This window comes from Syngnathoides biaculeatus, chromosome 19 (assembly GCF_019802595.1).
Source record: "Syngnathoides biaculeatus isolate LvHL_M chromosome 19, ASM1980259v1, whole genome shotgun sequence".
Taxonomy (NCBI): domain Eukaryota; kingdom Metazoa; phylum Chordata; class Actinopteri; order Syngnathiformes; family Syngnathidae; genus Syngnathoides; species Syngnathoides biaculeatus.
In genome coordinates, this window is record NC_084658.1 from 14,867,984 (window position 1) to 14,886,137 (window position 18,154).

The window sequence follows — 18,154 nt, forward strand, 5'->3', positions numbered from 1 at the left end:
GTTTGGGGAATTTGGTTTTGTGTGTGCTAATAATCATGCACTTTTGTCACCATTTGCGAGTGTGATAGGGTCAAATGGATGGACATTGATAGATTAGAAATAACTCCATGTAGTTTTTCTGCCTGCTTTTGGATATTTGTTTTAACACTTTTTTTTTAGGACGTTTTAACCGGAGATTAGTTTATTCCGTAAATCGTTTTAAAATCAAGCAAGGTGACGTTGAGCGAAACGTCACATCCGACGATCGTCTCCGGAAGTACAGTCAATTTTTATTCCCAAGGAAAAAAAACAGCTGGTGTACGAAAAAAAAAAAAGAAACCATCAAAGTGAGTTTCCACGTCGATTCCTCCCTCTTTTCCTGACATCATTATCACGGGTGACGTTTGGTCAAACCTCAGCTTGACGTGCGGAGCTGCTGCTTTGTTTATTTTAGACGCGAGCGGCGATTTGTTGCCGAGTTGCTAGCTTTAGCCTCCACCACCGCTTTCCACTTTTAGCTAACATGTAGCCAAGATTTGCTAATTAGCTGTCTTGTCTGCTGTTAGTACTGCTGCACTGTTGCCTCGATGGAACATGAAAATGTTATATCGAGAGGCCGATTTGCGTGCGAGCGTAATTCGTGATGCTGATGACGCGATGGATACCCGTGTTGTTATGTATCCATTTGGCAAGTGTTTACGTTCGGGTGTACGTCACCCACAAACCATGTTGCATGTTTGTATTCAACATTTTGGACACATTCTCGTGTGTTCTACAGTTCTTAAATGCATGGGTGCATCCAACGTGTAACTGCAGTTAAATGGCCAAAGAATGGGGCAAAAAAACAGATCTTCAACTTCTTAGCTGAGTTACAAAATGTGACACCCCACATATGAGGTTTGAAAACAAAAAAAAAGCTTCTTAGGGTGTGTGGTGTACCCCAACACAGTACACCAGCACACGCACTGCACCAAGACTGACTTTCACAGAAGAACTAGAAGAATAAATAATTTTCTAATGGGCTATTGTCGTGTTTCACATTCCAGTTACAGATAAGGATTTCCCATCATAAATATTGAACAAGTGTAATGATTGTGGTTGTCAGCACTCACATGTTTTGGACAGTTGACCGGGTTGGAAAATTCACTCAAAATAACAGGTGTGTTGAAAATGGACAACCAGAGTATGGACTTGACAACAATTCTGATTAATCATGGAGAGGCATTGTTTAACTTAAAATTTTCCACGTCCTTTGATTTCATTCTCTCAGCAGTAAATAGTGCCTGGCTTCTGTAGTCCATCAAACAGCCTAATTATCTTTGTGTTTGAATCGGAATTGGTCTTGAAAATGTCTGCTTTTGCTTCAGAATCATTACCGATTTTTTTTTTTTTTTTTTTTTAAATAAATATTATGGAAATAGTCGTTCTTTGGAGCTATACTATGGATAAGTTATTAACTGAGATGTCATTGAACCTAAAGCAGTCTCAGATGTATCAAACTCATATCCCGTTGCATTAATCAATACCCAGGAAGTAGCTTTCAGTTTAAAAAAAAAAAATTGGTGGGTACATTCCTCTCACTGATATCTTATTTGAGTTTAAAAATATTTAACAAGCACTTAATATTAAAATGTTAATATAGGAAACATTTGCTGTGTACTTTAAAATTATTTTTTTTAATATTTTATTAATCAATGGAATAGTCTCTATACAGTCATCAAGTCTAAAATAAAATGATAGCTGCGGCCTTATTCTTAATACAGCCCATACCATGGGATAATCAGTAATGATATATTTTCGAGACATTCAATAATTGCGCCTTTTACTTAAACGACAACTGTGAAACTACCAAATTTTTCCCTATTGTCTGTTTGTGTGATTTTGACAGTTGATGATTGTCAGGTCCCAACTGTTTTCCAAGCAGATCAAGGAGATTTAAAAAATGATATCCTGCAACACAGAATAATCTTCAGAGAAATACAGAATGCTTACATGCCCAGATTTGGCCTTATTACCACTGTATGTTTACCATCATTGTATGTATATCCCGCTTAAACCAGATACCCCACGATTGTTTTTTATTTTTGACAGAATGCCAGCCTCAAAGCGGGGAACCGAGGAGCCCCTTGATCCTCAAGCCAAAACGAGGCGGTTGGATAATGACAGCGAAGGGCTCCGGATCGAAACCACACCAGCAACCAACGTCAGGTCCCTCAAAGAAATCCATATGCAAGAACAAATAGATTCTGTTACACCTCAGACTAAGAGGAAGCTGTCAGATAATGAAGAAGAGGAAGTGGGAGGGAACCCAGCCAAGTCATGCCGACAGAGTTCCCCCATCCGATGTATTTTAGGTCCATCCATCGTAAAACACATAAGTGCCACGTGTCTAGAAGCTCCATCAGACAGTGTTAAAGCACAGTCCGGTGGCGACACCACACCCGGTGACAGTCGGAACCATGGGCTTTTCTCCGAAAGCGACAAGTCAAATTGTGTCAAGAAATACTCAAACCGAGTACGAACCCACTCTGGTTGTGACCTAGTGGAAGCGAGTGACGCATTAGCACCGGCGGCGACAGAATTTTTACAAAATGAGCACAGCTATGGTAGAACATCTGACTCCAGTCTTTCCAGTACAGCCGACGCGATGGAAAACACCACAGGGGAAAGTTCCAGATTTGAAGGTACGGCAGCGAATATCGAATTTTCTGCTGAAAACACGGACAGAAAAATTTCAGAGGGCCATTGTCTCAAAGCTAATAATCCCCTACAGTCATCTGTGATGGAATCAAATTCAGAGGGTGATGCCACCATCAGAGGCCAGTCGGTCGGAGCCTTTTGTTCCAGAAACGGGGATGTAAATCTCAAAAGGTTAATCCATGAAACCAATTGTAGCAGTGAATGTACAGAGAATGTTTCAAGTGTTAAAAAGTGGGATTTGACACCAAATAAAGAGCAGCGGAGGCATGAATTGAAGGCAGATAATGTCATGATGAGTCTGTATGATATATCCAGAGAAGATCAGACTCCCCCCACTGCCACATCTGAGGAAATTGTTGTAGAAAGTTTTAACCCTGAGTCTAGCAGTGAAGGAAATCATACACCTGAGTTGAATAGAAGCCCAGATACTCAGGCACCAGAAATCAAATCTGACCAAAACCGAGAGAGTCAGTTTGAAAAATTAACGTCAGCCTTTGAGAATCGGACTGAAGAAAACCCAACTATTGCGGACACTGTTAGCAACCGGGATAGTAAAATTGAAATAACAAACCAGTTCAGTAGAAATTCTGCAAGTAAGCTTGAAGATAATTTAATAATTGCTTCAGAGAGAAACCTAGAGAGGGATCAAGGAAGTGAAATCAAAGAAAATGTGATATCAGTGGATCCTGATAGAAAAACAGCATGCCAAATTGAATTAGAGACCGATGGAACCCCAGAGAGTGCAGATGAGTTAGTCCTCGTTGGAATTCACAATGCCGAGAGTCCAGGGCAGGAAATTCATATGGATCCACCTAAAGAAACTGAAGAAGCAATGGAATCTTCTGTAAATCCAGCGAGTCAACTTGATACAAACGTAACTGCGGCAGAGTCCGCTGAATACCAAGACAGTTCGGCCAAAGATTTCTTGATTTTTAAGAAAACTGTTCCTTCATCGGAACAGGTCCTCGTTGAAAGTTATAATGCAGATGGTCAAACCGAGTCAAGTCAAAGTCCAACTGATGAAAATCTTACAGAAATACGACCGACTCAAACATCATCAAAAGAAGATTTGTCCATTTTGGAGAAAATGGTCGCCACGTCTCAAGAGAACCTCATTGGAAGTCTTAATGCATTAAGTGAAAAACCTCACATAGAGAATCCTCCTCAAGAAAATCCAACTGTGGAGTGCTATAGTCAGTCAGAAAATGTACCTGAAAATCTGTCATTTTCAATGGAACCAACACCACAAGATGTCCTGGTAAACCATTTTACGGCAGAGAGTCAACTTGAAGACGTTTCAGAAAGGCTACTACATCAAACAGAAGAAATAAAACCAATATCAGTGGAGTCTGATGGAAATCCAGTAACCCCTGATGAAGAAAATGAATTAGCAAGTCTTTCACTTTCACAAGTAACTGAAAATCACTCACCACAAGTGGTGCTTGGCGACAGTTTTAATGGAGGGAGTCAAGTTAAAGAACATCAAATGGTGCCTTCTCGTGACTCAGAGAATCAAAAGGAAGTAGATGCTGGTAAAAACGTAGCAAGTCAAGTTGGTCTTTCATTTTCAGAAGAAGGAGAACCCACATCACAAGAGATCCATGTGGACAGTTTGAATGAAGTGGAATATCAAATGGAGTCAAATAACAAGGCAGAAAATGAAACCGCAATGGAGTCTGTTAAAAGCCCAGAGAGCCATCAAGATCTTGCACAAGAAACTGAACCCATGGCACAGGAGATCCTTTTAGGAAGCCACAATTCAGAGTGTGAACTGGAGTCTGACCAACACATTGACTGTCAATTTGAAGAAAATCTAACATCAATGGAATCAGTGGATCCTTTACTTTTAAAGGGAACTGAACACATCGCACAAGAGGTCCTTGTAGGACGTCCCATTGCTGGGAGTCAAGTCGAGGAAAATCCAGGGGCGTTTGATAAAAACTCACAGAGTCAAGTTGAAGAAAATGTACCAATAAAGAACTCAATTAGAAAGACCGAAGAAAATATGACAACGCAAATGGAAGTCACGTCACAAGAGGCTCTTAAAGACTGCTTTAATACAGAAAGCCTGGTTGAGGAGAAGCATATGAGGTCTGAGAGTGGCATCGATGAGAATTTCTCCGAAGAAAAGCAGGAGCAAGCAGTAGGCTCACTTCACAGCCTCACTAAAACAGCCAAAGTGTTGACACCAGACAGTGAGGCGGCCGGCAACCAAAACAGCACAATGGAGATGCCACATGAACATGTCGCTGTCTCGCAGCATCAGACAGATGTGGAAATGCCATCGGAGGGGAGATTTACCACTGTCTTACTTCAGGAGGAAGTCAGTGTTCACCCCGAGCAAAATTTTGATGATATTGGTAACACGCCTAAGATGAGTGGAAATTTCTCAATTTTGGAAAAGAAAAACCTGCATTTTGAAGACTCAACAGCACTCGTGAATAAAATGAGCATCAGCACTTCGGCTGCCACCAAGAATGTGGAGCATCCTCCCTATTCACTGGAAATAGAACCTTGCAATAACAATGAACCAAGCAGTCACAGAGAGGTTAATCTTGGACTTACAGAATCTTCTGAAAATGAAGACAAAGTGAAATTGGAATACATTCCTGAACAGTCAATAAGTTCTAATTCAGAGAAAATACAAGATGTTGAATTCCAGAACAGCCCAGAAATTAGCAATCACGTCACGAATGTATCTGCTGTTATACAGAAAGATTTAGCACCTACAAATGTCAAAAGCAGCGGAAGTGAAGAACATGTTGCTATTTTGGAGAAAGAGGAAAAAACTCAAGATGGCGAAGAGATGGAGATAAGTCAAAACAGCCACAACGTCTGTGAATATGAAAAGAATATGAATTCCATCCCTGTGGAAAGACCTGTGAGCCCAGCTGACCTCCAAATGCAGAGCAGTGAAGGCTTTGTGAACCTTGTGGAGGAATCCAAAAATCAAATAAGCCAAGCAGAAATGGACCGGCATCCAACTTCTGAAGCACTAATAGAAAAAAGCCAGGAAGAGGCAACATTTCCTGATGATCCTGATAGTCAGGCAGAAATGTCCATGGTGCATCAAGATTCCGTCGCTCAGGAGAATCTTACTACGTCAGCATCTGAGATTTCTTACAACACGCAAAACCTAGAAGGTCAAACTTGGGCAACCTCTCACTTGGAAATGCATCATGAAAGTGAGCTGCTTCGTGAGGTTTGCGAAGATGTCATGACAGACCATTCTTTAAGTAAAGATGATGCAATAAACCTTAACCATGCGCCTTTGATCCAAATTCCGCAAGCAAAATCACCACCAGGGGACTCTGACCTAGCGGGAAGAAATGAAAAGCTCGAAGTCAGATATTGTTCAGCGGGCATATGTGATGTTCAAACAGCTCCAGACCTTATTGCAAAGGAAAACAAGGGTACCGCACAGTATGTCACAGAAGTAGAAATGGACTTAAGGACAATAGTAGAAGGAGAGGAAATGCGCAAGGAGGCCAGCGAATGTGCACTTGTTTCAATCTTGGAAAATGAGGACGTCATCAACAGGAGTTCGAAGGATGCTGTGGACAAAGCAGAGATGGACATCCCATTAGCACTGGAGTCCGTCTCAAAGATTTCAGCTTCTACTGAAGTAATACAAATGCAGAATGAAGACAATCCATGTGCTATTCCAGAGGTTCATCTCAATAACACTTTTGTGGAAACAGAGGTCCCTTGTAATACGGGAACTACTTCATTTCTGCAAGTCGAAGAGGTGGAGAAAGTTACTGGTACTTTGGCTCTTGTTGATTCTGGATTTGATAGTCTTGATCATATGGATGTTTTGAGAGAATCTGTTCATTCAACATTAGAACAGGAGACTAGTTGGAAACATGAAGACGCTACTGTGAAGATGTTCCGTAATTGTGACGCTGTAATAAGAGATTCTGAGTGTGATGTCCAAGTTCTTGTTTTGGCCCAACCGGCAGACACTGCCACTGTACCCCAGTCTTCAGAAGAGCAGAGTGGGGCAGTCAGCCAGTCACAAATTGAAAACCAGATTGTGTATGAGCCCATTAGTAGTCCAGAGAGTAGTGGAGATCCAGATGCTGCTATGGATTTGGAGAATCAAGGTTTGATGGCTTTAAAGTACATACCAAGTATTCAAGACACAGTGGAGACCTTGTCTAGAAATGAATGCACGGAGGATAGTATTTTGCAACTGGTAAATGAGGAACCTACTAAAGAAGAACAGGCAGGTGGACAAGCAGTAGTTGAAATAATGACGCTACAACCAACCACCACTTTTTCTGAGACTAATGCAGATGGAAAAGCTACAACTCCCACGAAGAAGCAAGGTTTGTCTTCAGAGTACATACCAAGTACTGAAGACATGGAGGACTTGTCGACTGATGAAAGCATGGAGGCTCATCGTTTCAAACTAGAAAATAAAAAAAGTACTAAAGAACAACTTATAGAGGACCAAGCAGCAGTTGAAATGAAGGCGGTTTGGGAGACCACCACACTTTCAGAGAGTAATGGAGATGACGCTGCTGTTTTGGAGAAGCAAGCGTTGGTGTCTTCCGTGGAAGTAACAAGTACTCAAGACACAATGAAGAACCTGCTTGGTCATGAACGTGCAAAGGAAAGTAATTTGCAATTGGAAAATGATGACGGGAGAAAAAAAGAACAGACAGATGGCCAGATCGCAGTTGAAATGGAGGTACAGCAGACTACCACTGTTCCAGAGTGTAGTCCAGAGAATAACATAGGTGGAGATGCTCTTGTGGGTTTGGTGAATCAATATTTGGTGTCTACAGTGGATGTATTGCACTCTCAAAACATAAAGGAGGACTTGTCTACTAATGAAAGCAAGGAGCCTTGTCATTTCCACCTAGAAAATAACAAAACTGTTAATAAAAACGCAGATGACCAAACATCAGTTGAAATGGAGGAATTACAACAGACCACCACAGTTCCAGAGGATAATAGAGATGCCACTACTAATTTGGAGAAGAAAGATTTGGTGTCTTTGGAGAAACTTCCAAGTACTCAAGATACAAAGGAGGACTGCCCTTTTAATGAAAGTGCAGAGGTTAGTCATTTGCAACTGGAAAATGATGAAAGAACCAAAGAGGAACAGACACATGGCCCTACAGCAGTTAACATGGAGGTACAACAGACCACCACTCTTTCAGAGAGAACCAGAGATGGGCATGCTATTGTGGCTTTGGAGAAGAAAGATTTTGTTTCTTTGGAGGATTTACCCAACACACGAGAAATGAAGAGTGACTTTTGTACTAGTACTATTTTGGAAGCTGTTCATTTGCATGTAGAGTGTAATCAAACTGATAAACAAGAGCTGACAAACGACCAAGCATCAATTGTAATGGAGGAATTAAAACAGACCACCACTATTCCAGAGTGTAATGAACATAGAGATGCTGCTACTCTTTTTGAGAAGCGAGATTCAGCGTCTTTAGAGAGAGTGCAAAGTGCTCAAGGAACAGAGGACAACAGGTCTGCTCATGCAAGCACGTGGGCAAGTAATTTGCAGCAGGAAAGTAATGAAAGTGCCAACAAAGAACAGACAGATGGCCAAGCAGTCATTGAAATGGCAGTACAACGGACCACCACACTTCCAGAGAGTAGTCCAGAGGGGAACAGAGATGGAGATGCAGATGCTGGTGTGATTTTGGAAAAGATAGATTTGGTTTCTTTAGAGGACCTATCAAGTACACAACAACTTGAGGACTTGTCTACTAATGAAAGTATGGAAGGTAATAATTTGCACCTGGAAAAAAACACTTCCAAACAAGAGCTGACACACAACCAAGCGGCCATTGAATGGGAGGAATCACAACAGACCACCACAGTTCCAGAGAGTAATGGAGATGCAGCTACTTATTTGGGGAATAAAGATTTGGGGTCTTTGGAAAAAATACCAAGTGCTGACAATATAAAAGAGGACATGCCGACGAATGAAAGTCTGGAGGCTAGTCATTTGCAACTGGAAAATGCTGATAGTGCCAAAGAAGAACTGATAAATGACAAAGCAGCACTTGAAATGGAGGATGTACCAAGTACTCGGGAAAAAGAGAACTTGTGTATTAATGAAAGTGTGGGCGCTAGTTGTTTGCAAGTGGAAAATGTGAAAATGACTGAAGAATGTCCAGACGTCCGAGCAGTAGTTGAAATGGAGGTAGAACAGACAACTATAGTTCCAGAGAGTAGCAGAGCTGGCGATGTCCCTGTGGTTTTAGAGAGCCAAGATATGTCTTTAGAAGATTTACCAAATCTCCAAAACACAAAGGATGACTTGCAGCTGGAAGCCGATGAAAGGCCCGAAGAAGAACTGACAGCTGGCCAAGCAGTAGTTCAAATGGAGGTACAACAGACCACTACAGTTCCAGAGAGGAACAGAGATGGAGATCCAGATGCTGATGTGGCTTCCAATGAGAAAGATTTGGTTTCTTTCGACGATGTACCAAGTACACGAGAAATTGCGGACTTGTCAACTAATGAATGTGTGGACGCTAGTCATTTGCTCCTGGAAAATAACAAATCAGCTAAACAAGAATTGACACACAACCAATCAGCTGTTGAACTGGAGAAATTACAACAGACCACCACAGTTCCAGAGAATCCTCCAGAGAGGAACAGAGATGGAGATGCAGATGCCGGTGTAGGTTCCGAGGAGAAAGATTTGGTTTCTTTAGAGGGTGTACCCAGTACACAAGAAATTGTGAACTTGTCAACTAATGAATGTGTGGACGCTAGTCATTTGCTCCTGGAAAATAACAAATCAGCTAAACAAGAATTGACACACAACCAATCAGCTGTTGAACTGGAGAAATTACAACAGACCACAACAGTTCCAGAGAATCCTCCAGAGAGGAACAGAGATGGAGATGCAGATGCCGGTGTAGGTTCCGAGGAGAAAGATTTGGTTTCTTTAGAGGGTGTACCCAGTATACAAGAAATTGTGAACTTGTCAACTAATGAATGTGTGGACGCTAGTCATTTGCTCCTGGAAAATAACAAATCAGCTAAACAAGAATTGACACACAACCAATCAGCTGTTGAACTGGAGAAATTACAACAGACCACAACAGTTCCAGAGAATCCTCCAGAGAGGAACAGAGATGGAGATGCAGATGCCGGTGTAGGTTCCGAGGAGAAAGATTTGGTTTCTTTAGAGGGTGTACCCAGTACACAAGAAATTGTGAACTTGTCAACTAATGAATGTGTGGACGCTAGTCATTTGCTCCTGGAAAATAACAAATCAGCTAAACAAGAATTGACACACAACCAATCAGCTGTTGAACTGGAGAAATTACAACAGACCACAACAGTTCCAGAGAATCCTCCAGAGAGGAACAGAGATGGAGATGCAGATGCCGGTGTAGGTTCCGAGGAGAAAGATTTGGTTTCTTTAGAGGGTGTACCCAGTATACAAGAAATTGTGAACTTGTCAACTAATGAATGTGTGGACGCTAGTCATTTGCTCCTTCAAAATAACAAATCAGCTAAACAAGAATTGACACACAACCAATCAGCTGTTGAACTGGAGAAATTACAACAGACCACAACAGTTCCAGAGAGCCATCGTGAAACAGCTACTTATTTGGAGAAGCAAGACTTGGTGTCTTTAGAAAAGTTACCAAGTGCTAACAACAGAAAAGAGGACATGTCTATTAATGAAAGTGTGGAGGCTAGTCATTTGCAACTGGAAAATGATGAAAGTGGCAAAGAAGAATCGACAACTGGCCAAGCTGCAGTTGAAATGGAGGTTGTATCAAGTACTCGGGAAAAGAAGGAGGGCTTATCTATTAATGAAAGTGTGGGGGCTAGTTGTTTGGACCTGGAAAATGGAAAAACTGCTAAAGAATGTACAGACGTCCAAGCAGTAGTTGAAATGGAGGTAGAACAGACAACCACACTTCCAGAGACTAGCCCAGAGAGTAGCAAAGCTGGAGATGCTGCTTTGGCTTTAGAGCTGCAATCGTTGTTGTCTTTAGAGGATTTGCCACATGCCCAAGACACAAAGGAAGACTTGCAACTTGAAGGTGAGGAACCTTCCAACTTTGAAAAGACAGATGGAGAAGCAGTAGTTGAAGTGATGGAGCTGCAACAGACCACCACAGTTCCAAAGAGTTTCACGTCATCTCCAGTCATCAATGAACCAACTGATTTTGCTTGTGAAGAAAAAGTTGTGCCTACGGATTCTGTGGTTGTAGCAGAGGCTTCTGAACAGCTGGAGTTGGACCCCCTCGCAACGGCACCTGCAGCCGTCCCTGCTGGAGAGCTACCAGAAGGTAGATCTGATGAATATGTTATTCTAGAGCCGGTCACAGAGGGCGAAATTCACTTAGATATTGTCTCTCAAGCCGCTGCCGCATCAGGTTTGTCCAACCCCTGTTTAGTGAACCAGGTGGATCCAAACTGCATTTTTACAGCTACAAACGGACCCCAACAGACCTCCCTTTTGAAGACTGAAGAGCAGCCTGACAAGGTCAAAGATAATGCTGTGACTCCTTTAGGTGAAGAGGCAGAAGGTATAAATGCATCACCTTCAGAAGAACCTATTGCGCTAACTCCAGACTGTTCCCTTGAACCATCATCCATCACAGTAGAAACAGCTGATTCTCAAACTCCCAGTGTGAAATTTGAGGCAACAGAGGACGCTGGGGGTGACTTGGCTCTACAAGAGTTGCATATTCTGGAAGACATGGAGATCGGTCATGAGATTGTTGTTGTGGAGGTCAGCAACGAAGAAGACAGCGACATTATGATCGTAGCGAAACCTCCACCACAAGGACCTTCTTTTCAAAAGGCTTTGGAAAAGACTGAAAATGAACCTATTTTAAAGACGAACAACGCATCTTTAAAGCCAGACATTAACAGCAATATAAACCTTGAGAAGCCCAAGAAGCAAGAAATGAACACCCAAGCGAGAACTAAAGCGCGTCTGGCTGCTCTGGCAGAGCAGAAAGCTGCCGCCATGAAAAGAACAGCCAACAAGCACCAGCTCAACCTTTTAGCCTTGTGTCAGGAAATTGCTGAGGACATTGCCACAGACAGCATGCTGTTAAAGAGGATTGAGGAGGAAAAACAAGCGGCGGCTAAAAGTGAGGCCGCCAAGAAAGAAAATCCACCTGTGAGAGTGCAAGAAGTAGCCACCATTGACGTCAAACCTCCCGATGAAAGCGAAAGCTCCTTAGCGCCGGTGCCCCTTGCTGAGGAACCCCCTGTGGTGCAGCCTCTCAGTGCTGAATCGAAGCAGGCAGATGACCCGCCAAAGAGGCGTTTCTTTGTCTCACAAGTTTCCGTACCTCTGAAGGCCCACGAGAAGAAGAAACTAACTCGATATCAAAAGCTAAGACAGGTCGAACTCCAAAGGGAGAAAATGTCATGGGCCCGCATGAAGAAAATGAAGTCTGACCAGGCAAATCAAATGTTCTCCGATATGGACTGGCAAGCGTCAATGTTTACGCCTGCTCTTTTTTCCACTAATGTCACGACAACTGACCCTGCACCAAAAGCCAGTTCATCCCTGCCTCCAAGTCCTGCCTTTAGTGTCAAACCAACATCACCGAAGCCAGAAGCTCCTGTGGTTGAGACTCTCAATATTGAAGCTACTAAAACAGAACCACTTAAAGTGGACAGCTCCAAGACTGAACCACAAGTCAACACTGAACCTGCTAAAACAGAAATACTCCCGACTGAACCCACAAAAGTCGAAAACACAAGAATAACAAGGCAAAGTAGTAAGTCTCAGGCCCCAAAGGTGACCCCTCCTACGGCCTCCACCCCAAAAGTCACCAGATCGTCCACCAAGAGATCTCTGCCGGCTGTACCCCCGCCCATGCCCAATGGACTTAAGGCATCAAAACCTCAGCCTGTCGAGTACAAGCCATACAAACCAAGGCCCAGGTATTCACCAGATGATTTTGAACTTGACGATGATCCGTTACCAGCACCTCCAAAAAGGTCTGGTCCTCTGCCCAGGCCGAACCAGTCCCAAAGTCAATCTAGTTCCCAAGTCCAATTGAAAACCACGCCTCAGCCCGCCAGCCAGGCAAAACCCAAACCCTTAACCACTTCTGCTGGACATATCCCAGCTCAGTCAAAACTTGCCATGTCAACCGGCGCTAAGTCCAAACCCGCTTGTTCTCCCAGTCAACAACATGCCACCGCCACAACCCCTCTCTCAAAAGCCTCCGTCACACCTACTCCCGCCAAGTCATCTCCTCCCGCTGCAGTTCCTCAATCAAAACCTGCTTTGACTGCAACTCAATCGCAGCAGGCACCATCTGTTTCGCCCCTACTAAAAACTGCTGACGTTACCCCAGCTCAGACCACGCAGCCAGCGACTTCAAACACGTCTCAGGCAGAGGGAGATCCAAGTCCTGTCAAAGCCCACCAACTTCAGGCAACAACATCCACGGAAAGCAAGGTAACAATTTGGAGATGTCAAACATTTTAGATGCTACCTTATTTAACCTGTGGTTCTATTTCTAGGATACTGCTGCTTCAAGTTCATCAAGTCCACCCCCAAAAAGTCCGCCTCCATCAAAAGAGAGCTCTAATCTGTCTGATTCACCACAACGCGAAGAAAAGCCTGCCAGTCAGATTTATTTATTTTTTCTTCTGTGTTGCTTTTTGAAAACGTTTGCGGTTTACAATAATGATTTGCTTTGCTTCCAGGTGCTGATCAGTGCCAAAAGAGCGACACCACCAGGACAGCGCAGGATACATCAGATACATCCTCTCAAGAGTAAGTCCTCCTGCTTTCTTTATAACGAGTGTAATTATGTTCATTATGTATTTTTTTTTTCTTTTTGCAGCACTGCAGTGAAGCAGCAAGCATTACAGTGTCCTCTCTCTGATGCATGTCTTCAAAGAGAAGTCAAGAAACTAAAGGAGGCCGACAAAGATGACAGCCAAACTGTCATTGTTAGTAGATTGATGGGAAACGGTCTTCTCGATTCAGTTTACTGGGGTCTTACCTTTCCGTTATCTTTGTACCGCAGGATGCAGGACAGAAGCACTTTGGAGCCGTGGCCTGCAGCGTGTGCGGGATGCTGTACTCTGCCGCCAACCCCGAGGACGAATCGCAGCATTTGCTCTTCCACAACCAGTTTATCAGTGCCGTAAAATATGTGGTGAGAGGAATCAGCTTCTAGCATAACGTGGGCTGTCTCATAATATGTTGAGAAACTTTTCATGTTTTATGTTATCATTTACTATGTTGTTATTACCAGGGCTGGAAAAAGGAGAGGATACTCGGAGAATTTCCTGATGGTAAAATCATCCTAGTCCTGCCTGATGATCCCAAATACGCTCTCAAGAAGGTACAGAAAACAATTTTTTTGATTACCGTAATTCCCGGCCTACAGAGCGCACCTGGTTATAAGCCTCACCCAGTACATTTGTAAAGGAAATACCATTTGGTACATACAAAGGCCGCAGCCGTGACAAAGCTGCAAGTGCCCACGTTGAAATCGATATTGAAAAATGAAATATTTACAAAAAAAGACGGTACACAGAGAGTTTAACGCTAGCGCCGCCGCACTAACGTGAACGCTAGCACCGCCGCGCTAACAGGGCTGGTTAAAAAAAAAAACATACTGGTAAAAATCACTGAGACACAGGAGTAACAGCGCTAAAAGGGCCGGACCGGTAAAAGTCACTTCCTCGGCACATATATTCCACCGGTCTCACTCCTACCTTTTCTGCTCGGGTGGCCCTTTGCGGCCGTTAGGAAAAAAATGCACAAATTAGACGCAGTTTATAGGCCGGAAATTACGGTAGCTGCTTTCAAATAGAGATCCTACAAAATGGCCGCATCGCAGCCATTGCAGAAGGGCAAGTGAAGTGGGTGTAATTAGATGACATGAAATACTTGCATAATGCATACAGATATTTGATTTTAACGTAACTATGTGGGAGAAGTCGGTGGTAGGGTCTTAAATTTGGCACAGTATTTTGCAGTATTTTGTACTGGTACAACTTAATCAATTAGAATATGGTAGGAAAGTTCATTTATTTCAGGAGTCAAATCAACTTTATTAGTTTTTTTAATAGTATTAACAGCGCTGTAGAAATATCTGTTTAAAAAAAAAAACATTTTGAGCCCTGTTTTGCTATCTAAATTGTTCAATGACCAGAGGCAGAGCTGCGCTGTATTTGTTTACCGAGTCAAGATGTGTCTTGAGGGTGCGGCAGTACAGTACTGTTTTCTGTCACTTACACAGTGCAAAGAAAATAAATATATATTTTTTTATTTTTAAAAAGTACTAATGACTGGAGTTTGTTGCGACTCAGGTTGAAGAAATACGGGAGATGGTGGACAGTGACCTTGGCTTCCAGCAGGTGGGGACAAAGTGTCCCTCCCTTACAAAAACCTTTCTCTTCATCACCAACGACAAGAAAGTGGCGGGATGCCTCATCGCAGAACACATCAATGAGGTAAGCCCACCGGGGGAATTTGGAGAAGGTTCTACGCTCAGCACGCCGACACCAACCGGATGACTTTGACGCTTTCCGCAGGGCTACCGAGTCATCGAGGAGCCTGAACCCGAGGGCTCGGAAGGGGAGAAGGTGATGTTTGAGCGTCAGAGGGCGTGGTGCTGCTCCACCACGGCCGAGCCGGCGCTGTGCGGGATCAGCCGCATATGGGTGGTGAGCGTGATGAGACGGCAAGCTATCGCCTCACGTTTGCTCGAGTGCCTCAGGTCAGTGCCACCTCGTCACCGCCTAACACTAAAGTCGCCATTCAAATTGAGCCGTTTTAACTTTGCCATCAGTATTTTGTGCATCAATGAGAATCATTCAATCATTTGTTTCTTTCCCAAAAATGTTCAAGTTTAAAAATAGTTTCCAAAAACTGCACGGGTCACTGTGACTCAAGTATATTCACTCAATATACAGTGGTTCGACTACAGTCGTCTTTTTCTTTCGGCTTGTCCCGTTCGGGGTCACCACAGCATGTTATCCTTTTCCATCTAAGCCTATCTCGTGCATCCTCTTCTCTTAACACCCACTATCCTCATGTCCTCCCTCACAACATCCATCAAGTCACAGATGGATTATTAGTCTCAAGGATGTTTGCGGAAAAGTACAGAGAAGGCCAGAAAGAGCTACATTGTATCTTTGTAGACCTGGAGAAAGCCTATGACAGAGTACCAAGAGAGGAACTTGGTACTGCATGTGCAAGTCTGGTGTGGCGAAGAAATATGTCAGAATAGCACAGGATATGTATGAGGGCGGCGGAACTGCGGTGACATGTGGCGTAGGTGTGTCAGAAAAATTTAAGGTGGAGGTGGGAGTGCATCAGGGGTCCGCGCTGAACCCCTTCCTGTTTGCGGTAATAACGGATGGGCTAACAGACGAGGTTAGACTGGAATCCCCTCGGACTGTGATGTTTGCAGATGATATTGTGATCTGCATGAAAGCAGGGAGCAGGCGGAGGAACAATTAGAAAGATGGAGGCACGCACTGGAAAGGAGAAGTAAAACAGCATCACTCACTTATTTGTCCTCAAGCTTGTTCGATTTATCAAAATGGGTTTTGACATTTTAAAGAGCATTTTTCTGGAATTCAAATTTTTCAAGCAAGTCAATGAATGTCAATCTTTTTTTTTTTTTTTTTTTTTTTTTTTTTTTTTTTTTCCCCCCCCTCTGCACAGAAACAACTTCATCTACGGTTCCTACCTGAGCAAAGACGAGATCGCCTTCTCGGACCCGACACCGGACGGGAAGCTTTTCGCCACGCACTACTTCGGCACCTCACAGTTTTTGGTGTACAACTTTGTCAGTGGGACGCACTCCCGACAGCCCAAAACTGACTCGGTATGACGGTCGGGCACAGAGGTGAGGGTGACGCCGAGAGTGGTCACCCCCTCGCCAAAAGACATCTGACAGACCTCAGTTTTTTTTTTTTTTCTCCCCCCCCCCCCCCCCCCCGCCCCCCCCACCCCTCCAGAACGGGGACACCATGGTTCCAATCTCAGGATGAACAAATTCACCCGCACACAAAACAGATTTTCTTTTAAAGCGACATTCAGTGGAAACTACCAATGAAAATTGGGGCCACCCGGAAAAAAAAAATGAATTGTGGGATTAAAGCTATTATTTTAGGAGAATACATTGGGATCTTTTTTTTTTTTTTAAGATAAACCAAAGAAAAGATCTGTTTTGATATTAAAAATCTACACTTCAGAAAAACATGGCTATTCTTATATAAGTATGACTTTCACAACTCAAATTTACTTTTTTTTGTCAATAACATAAAACTTCATTGACATCACTTGAATTGGGGAAAAATCAGATTTTTTTTTTTTATGTTGAAATATGTAACGACTTCTTAAGAATACACAACTTCATAATATTGGGATTAAATATAATAAGGCTATATACAACTTTGTCACAAGATGATTAATGTAAAAACATTAGAAAAATTCTTATGTGATTTTTAATCCAGAAAATAACTGGTGTATAAATATTTATTCTCATAATGTTACAATTTAGATCTGAATAATGCACCAGTGTATCTTAAATTCAAATTGCTTGAAGTGACTTGAAATCATCCAATTTTGTTTTAAAATTATTTCAATGTCGAATGCACGCAATCTTATTCTCCTAATATTAAGACTTTTATCTGTAAAATACTTTTTTTTTTTTTTTTTTCCCTTCCGACGTGGCCCTCGTACTTCTTCGTAAGACACGAATCATGTCTGTTTTTTTGACTGATGTATTTTATTAACAGGCAGGTAAGGTTCATGGTGTTTTCCCCGCTCAATAGCTGCTCACTTTTGAAACCATTTTTTACTCCCCTCCCGTCATGTTTTGTCGCGACATTTCAAACTAACCACGTGAGGATTTATCTTGAAGAAGAAATGTTTAGAACTGTAGCGTGGGCATTTTTAAAAAAAATCTTTTCTGGGGCTCACATATTTTGCTGAGCCGTGTACTGTTTGCTGTCCAAGCGGCAGGGCATTGTAACCTCTCCCACATTTTTTATTTTTCCAGTTTATTTCACCCAGGCTGGCCATTCTTATTTGATTTTGTGCCTGAACTTAATTAACAGTGTGAATTAATTTTTTTTTTTGTTACATAGTGAACCGTTATCATCTTTGTATTCCTTAATAACTTACACTGTACTATATCAAACGGCCGTGTAGATAAATGCGTACTATAACATTTATAATAAATGATGTGGAAGGTCTGAAAGGCTCTTTTTTTTTTTTTCTCCCCCATCACCCTCTTATGACTGCACATACATTTGATTTATACAAAAAGTTGTAAATATTTATTTGAATAATAAACAGTAAATATTGTTTGCTTGTGCCTGCTGATTTTCTTTTCGCAGGGACGCCAAGAAGAAGTCCTTGATCAGAAACGACACCTCGCAGTCGGTGGTGTAAATATTTATTTTAAGTATATTAAGTGTTCCGCATAACTGGCATGTTTATTTTTTTTCTTCTTTTAGTGCATTC

The 18,154-nt window shown here is 42.5% G+C and overlaps 1 protein-coding gene across 2 annotated transcripts; it reads left to right on the forward strand.

Moving 5' to 3' along the window:
• The first annotated feature begins 6,230 nt into the window (after positions 1-6,230).
• LOC133493060 (uncharacterized) lies at positions 6,231-18,106 on the forward strand. Of its 2 annotated transcripts, XM_061805997.1 has the most exons (10): positions 6,231-13,111; positions 13,177-13,282; positions 13,363-13,432; positions 13,503-13,611; positions 13,689-13,820; positions 13,920-14,009; positions 14,983-15,126; positions 15,208-15,392; positions 16,346-16,529; positions 16,642-18,106. In XM_061805997.1, the coding sequence occupies exons 1-9, from the start codon at positions 6,251-6,253 to the stop codon at positions 16,512-16,514; spliced, it is 7,866 nt and encodes a 2,621-aa protein (XP_061661981.1). In that variant the 5' UTR covers positions 6,231-6,250; the 3' UTR covers positions 16,515-16,529; positions 16,642-18,106. The 2 variants fall into 2 exon arrangements, with proteins under 2 accessions (XP_061661981.1, XP_061661980.1); XM_061805996.1 differs by lacking the exon at positions 16,642-18,106 and having other exon boundaries at positions 16,346-16,630.
• Positions 18,107-18,154: the final 48 nt, after the last annotated feature.